The sequence below is a fragment of the Physella acuta genome, unplaced genomic scaffold (assembly GCF_028476545.2).
Source record: "Physella acuta isolate Inbredline_101_S28 unplaced genomic scaffold, ASM2847654v3 ptg001739l, whole genome shotgun sequence".
Classification (NCBI taxonomy): Eukaryota; Metazoa; Mollusca; class Gastropoda; family Physidae; genus Physella; species Physella acuta.
In genome coordinates this window covers 54103-60315 of record NW_026733250.1, presented here as the reverse complement: position 1 = coordinate 60315, position 6213 = coordinate 54103, and the positions used below count along the sequence as shown (strand labels likewise).

General features: G+C 45.2%; 1 protein-coding gene across 1 annotated transcript; it reads right to left on the bottom strand.

Moving 5' to 3' along the window:
* Window positions 1-669: 669 nt before the first annotated feature.
* LOC131930209 (protocadherin-9-like) lies at window positions 670-3848 on the bottom strand (the record flags this gene model as incomplete). Its single annotated transcript, XM_059286620.1, has 2 exons — window positions 1595-3848; window positions 670-1163 (listed from the first exon to the last, which is right to left on the bottom strand). Coding segments are annotated over exons 1-2 (2748 nt in total), but the record flags the coding sequence as incomplete, so codon positions are not given.
* Window positions 3849-6213: the final 2365 nt, after the last annotated feature.

The following is a 6213-nucleotide window of genomic DNA, read 5'->3' as shown; positions in this document are numbered from 1 at the left end:
GTAATTTTAAGGAGGGATTATTAGGCGGACCAGACGCCCTTTTAAGGGTTTTGGTTTAAGATTGATATCAATTATTGAAATGTTTAAAAGACATGTCTTAAATTTGGGGCCATCTTAAATCTTTAATGAATTTGAAATTGTGCGTGATGTTTTGCTCTGTTTTTATTTTCATTTAAATCATTGAATGTGAAATGTTGCCTTTAGAAATCGTTTCGATGAAAATGTAAGGGTAGTTTAAAAATTATGAGGCATGGAAAAAATATTTTTAAATAACAAACGGGATTATTAATAATTAAGTCTTTTACAACTAGCCACAGTTAAAAATTAAAACCGTTTTCATTCCTTAGCTGGGAACCATAATATTTTTTTGATTTTTAGAAATCTTGTTTATGTTAGCAGTTTAACAACGAGTCTTTGTATGTCTGTTTGTTTGAAATCGTAACGTGTTTCTTCGATCTGAATTATTCAGGAAGAGAAACGGTAGAACGAGAGAACGGAGACTTTTCCTAGCCTTAGGGTGAGATTTTCTTTAGTCTTTTTTCGCATTTTTTTTTCCTTTGAGTTTTTATAAACTGTATTAAATAATACATTGTTTTAAATGTCACGAAATAAAAAAAAAAAGAAAAATATTGAGAAGGAAAAAAAAATAATTTCAGAAAATTAACTCACTTGAAATTGTCCATCCATGACTTGATGGTGATCTCCCCCTGGGTTGCCCTTGGTCAAGCTGCCGTTAGAGGAAGAAAACCCGAACCGCGAATCGTTCATGTCCTTCTTGTCCAAGCTCCCAGCATCCTCGTCCCTGTAGTCGCCGCCGCCCTCGTGCCCGAAGTTATCCAACTTGATGGGGTCGCTGAACCCGGTGCACACCCGGGCGTTCTGGAACTGCATCGGACCGCCCGGCCCACCGTGTCCGGCAGACTTCCGGCGCCGGTCGATCCGACGCATGATGACGATGACAAGAACGATGGTGACGCTGAGGAGGATGGTGATGCAGACGAGGGTCACGGCGATGACGATGTACTGGTCACTGCCGGTGCGGGGCAGGTTGGCGGTGCCGTTGCCGCCGACAATGTGGATGACCACTGTCCGCATGTCGGAGAGGGGCGGGTTCCCCTCGTCGTAGACGATGATGGTCAGTTTGTAGGTGCCTGAGTCTTGGCCTGTAGTGTGAAAAAAATAAAACATCAGCTGGTCCCTAAATGTGAAATGTAAAAATATATCTACTACTGCGAGCTAGATATTATGTAATGAATGGCCTTTTCAAATTTAATTTAAAAATCGGTATACAGAATCGTATAAAGATTTATTTTCTGTTGTAATCTGCTAGACATTTTTTCTAAGAATATCTTCTTCGTTCTACTACAAATATGAGTAGTTTGTTTTAAGGAACTCTACTCTTTTGTCTGCCGTATTGAACGCCGGGTCAGAAAGGGTAACTATAGTTAGTACCCCTTAGAATATTGTTGGGTTTAAGAAAAAACAAAAGGGGAGGGAGCGATAAAGACAAGGGAGTTAACTCTACTAAGTAACTCAGCACATAATGAGTTACATTTCCAAGGGAGAGAACTAGTACTAGTTTTGAGGCACTAACCGGTGAAGACTTTAGTCCTCCTGACGTCGCCAGTGCTGCTGTCGATCCTGAACCTGCTGCTGTCGTTGCGGGCCGTGATGTCGAACTTGACCAACCCGTTCAGCCCGCTGTCCCGGTCAACCACCTCGAACGTCATCAAGGTCTCCGGGGCGTCGGAACCCGTCAGCGCCGTCAGGACAACCTCGGACACGTTGGGGTGCAGGACGGTTGGCGGGTTGTCGTTTTCATCCGTCACGTCGACGACAACCGTGGCCGTCTCGCTCAGCGGCGGCACGCCTCTGTCCGTGACCTTGACCTCGAACTCGTACGAGCTTATCGCCTCGTAGTCGATTAGCTCCCTGAGAATCAGACTTCCGTTTGGCCGGATCACAAAAGGCAGATACCGGTCGTCGATGCCTTCGTAATTAAAATCCTCCTCCTTGTTGCCAGTTTTCCCGGTTCCGGCGCGAACCGTCTTGATTCGTCCGGACCCCGGCTGAAGCGTGATGTCAAATCTGCCATTGTCTCCTTCTTCGAAATCACAAGCCGTCAATTCCCCAATGCGCTCTCCTGGCTTGGCTGACTCGGAGACGCGCATAGAAAACCGGCTTTGCACGAAATACGGCACCTGGTCATTCTCGTCCAAGATTTTCAGACAGACGACCATAGTCGACGACCGTTTCGGGATCCCGCTGTCCTCGGCCACTACCGTGAAATTGACCACCTGTTTTTTCTCGTAGTCGAATGACGTCATGGCTCTGATGACGCCGGTCACCGGGTCGATGGTGAGCTCGTTTTCGCTGACCCCGACCAGACTGTACGTCACGCGACCGTTTCCGGTGGAAGGATCGTCTTGATCGACGGCTCGCACCGTCGCTACCTGCGCGCCGATTTCGTTGTTTTCTTTCACGCTGATGTTGGTTAACTTTTCAACAAACACCGGCGCGTTATCGTTCTCGTCCGTCACGCGAACCTGAAACGTCCGGGACGTACTCAGAACCGGCGTTCCGGCATCGTAGCACTCCACCGTGACGTTATGCACGCTGATGGTTTCCCGGTCCAACGGTTTAGCCACGATGACCTTGTACTCCTTCACGTCGTAACTCTGCAGCTCGAAATATCCTCGGTTTGTCAAATTACAATGGACGATCCCATTAGGGCCGCGGTCCGTATCGGTGACTTGTATAAGCGCCACGGCCACGCCCAAGTTTGCGTATTCAGAAATAGACGAGTAATCATTACTGGAGAAGTAGCTGATGCCGATCTTGGGAGGGTTGTTGATGGTGTTCTCCACTGTGATGTTCACCGTTGTCTTGGTGGTGAAAGGCGGGTCTCCCATATCGCTGGCTTCCACTTCAATCTTATACACTTCTGTGTTTACCTTTTGGAAATTCCCGATCACTCTCAGCTCACCGGTTCGCTCATCGATTTTAAACATGGACAAGATGGACTCCGGTTGTCGGCTGCTAAGGCTGTAGCGTACCTGACCATTTTTTCCGGAATCTCTATCCGTCGCCGTCAAGGTCAGTAGAACCGTCCCGGGGATAACTTTTTCATCGACGACTTTGGCGTAGCTGGAAGTAAAGACGGGGGCGTTGTCGTTGACGTCTTCAACAAAAATGTCGGCGTACAAGATCCCCTCTCTAGGGGGGACACCCCCGTCTCGGGCGATTATCTTTATCGAATATTTATCTTGAGTTTCGTGGTCGAGTTCTTTGATGACTCTTAACATGAGATTCGGGTTTGATTTTGAATAGGACAACTCAAACGGGCCTTCTTGTGGGACGATTTCATAACTTTGAAGCGAGTTATTCTCCCCTGTGTCTTTATCCAGCGCCGAAGGCAACGGAAACGACGAGGGGACCTGGACCAACTCGGACACGGTCAAGGTCGTGTAGTTCTCCTTAAACTGCGGGGCGTTGTCGTTGATGTCTATGACGTCAACGCTGACCAGAAGCTTCCGGAAAAACTGGCTCTGAATAGACTGAACGGCTACCTGGAGATCGATAACACACGTCGCGTCGAACTGGCATAACACCTCGCGGTCCAACAACCCCGTGGAGGATAATTTGAGATCCCCTGTCTTGGCGTCGAGGGTGAAGTAGTTTTGTAAAGAGGAGTCGCCGCTGAGGAAGCTGTATCTGAGGTAAGGCAGGTTGGCCTGGGAGACGAGGTTCGCGATATTCATCGCTTCTGGAACGTTCCCTATCAGCGTCCCGGGCGGGCTCTCTTCCTGAATCGCATAATGTATATCCGCCGCCAGAACCGTTACCATCATTCCAGGAACGACAAGGAACAAAAAAACCAACCAAGCCATTTCAGATATCTTCTCCGATCCCATCAGTAGAAGAAGAGAAAAAAAAAACAGGAAGGGGGTGGGGGAGTTTTAATTTAGACAACGCTCCAGGTCCCACAGCACGACCCGGGTCGAGATTTCGTTACACAAGGTCATCAGATGATCTTTCAATGGCCTGTACCATTAGTTGCATCAGTCCAGCAGGGGGGCGGGCTATCACGCTCTCTCGCACGTCCGCATTGATCCGCTGATCTGCTCGGCTATCAGCGATGCAAAAAACTCCAAAAGCTATTTTCTACACGTTAATCACCGGCACTGTTTTCATTACGGAGATTTGCGGAGATTTGCGTGATTTAAATAAAAAAAATTAAAAAACACCACCCGCTCACACTACCAGAAATGGAAGCAGTAATCAAGCGCTTGAAATTAAGAGTGTGTTATAAATCAAGGACCTTGCTTTTCAATACGAATTCTGAAATTTAAAAAAAAAATTAAAAATAAAACATTAAAGAATAAAAATCAACTTACAGCTATTTAAAATATTAGAGTTTAAAGACTTAAAAAAATGAAATAAAGCAAAAAAAAAAAAAATGAAACTATTAGAAGCAATGGCGGAAAAACCCGAATATCATTGAATTGCAAATACAATCCAGTCAATTTTATTGTCATATGATTCGTGCTTCTTCTCAAGTGAGACCTTCTATCCCACTACTCCCTGAAAATAAAAAAAAAAACATTCCCTTCTCTTGAAACTCTCACATCTTTACAATGAGTTACAGACACACACAAAAAAAACCCTCAAGAGTCAATGGGCCCCATTTACAAATTAGCATATTTCTTTTATTTATGTGTATTCCTGGAGGTGCTGTTTTTCTTCTTCTTCTTCTGCGTTTTGGTCCGGTTCTGAAAGTTCTTTTCAAGATTTCCCAAAATCCTAATAAATAAGACATTCGTTCATTTGCCGAGAGGGGGCAGGGGAAGGGAGGGAGGGATGGGAGAAAGGGAACGGGGGGGCAGGTTTAAGTTAAGGACGTGAAATCAGAAACCTAGGAATGATATTACCAGAATGCGGAGGCAGACACCTCACAAATTGACGTCTTGTAGCCTCGAGGCCATTGAAGGCCCGTGATTTTTAAAACGCAAGTGGATTTTTAAAATTCTGCAGGGCGCATTAGCGGGACATTTATCCTGGCCATGTGACACGGGTTGGGGGGGGGGGGAGGGGGGGGGGGGGTCATGGGATTTGGGAAGGGGAGTAAGAAGTAAAGTTGATGCGACTTGGGGGAGGGACGTAGGTAATGTTGATTTGCGTGAGGGGTGGGTGGCTATGGTTTGAATGGAGGTTGGTGAATGATGTTGATTCGAATAGAGTGGGATGTAGGTAATGTTGATAAGAGTTGAGTGGTGTTGAGGTAATGACAGTAAGAGGTATCTCTAATAAAGAAAAACAAAAGTAAATTAAAAATATCCATTCTAATTTAATAAAACAAACAATTTTAGGCATTAGCTAAAACATTGTGTGCGAGGAATGTGATGTTTTTTTTTTTAAAAGTAATACTACAGAGACAAAAGGTTTTGTTATAGTTCAATTTCCATTTTTTTTTTTTACACAAACGAATTCTCGCGAATTGACAAACTCAAAGCAGACTTTTAAAAAACAATTTTAATTTAAGACAGTAATTGGGAACGGCAGCTTAAGAGATGAAATCAAATATTAATGCGAATGGGGAGTAACCGAACGGAGGGGGTGGGGGTAGGAGGAGGGGGGACGGGACTTAACCGAACTCTGGGTTATTTCAACTGACGAAAACAAAAAACAACAACCGGTCACGGAAGTACCGGAAATGCGCCATTAAATAATTGCAAAATAAACTGACAATTCTAAAAAAAAATCCGGGAGTTTCCAATTACCGGAAAATTTCCTAATGGTCAACTTTGGAGTCGAGGGTAGGAAGATTGATTTGCATTTTTTAAAAAATGGTGGAATAACATGCACTTGGGGCTCAGTTCGTGGTCGGTTCATGCTCAGCCACGCTTAAAAGAAATACAAACAATTTTTTTTTATTTTTCAGAAGAAAAAAACGCATTTTAGAGTTTAGAAATTTTTCTCTCCCCCAACTCCCTGCACTCTCATTTGCAGATCTATTAATTATAGGGTCCTGCATTTCTAAAGTGCTTGTCACCGCCCCACTCACTCACACACACCCCAGACACCCCCCACCTCTGGGGTGATTGATATAAAGATATCAGCGCCGTGGTGGTCACATGTCGCCTGTGTCTCTATCCCCCGAGGGGGGGGGGTCAGGGCCGGGGGGTCGGGTGTTGAAAGGTGTAGCTTAGAGAA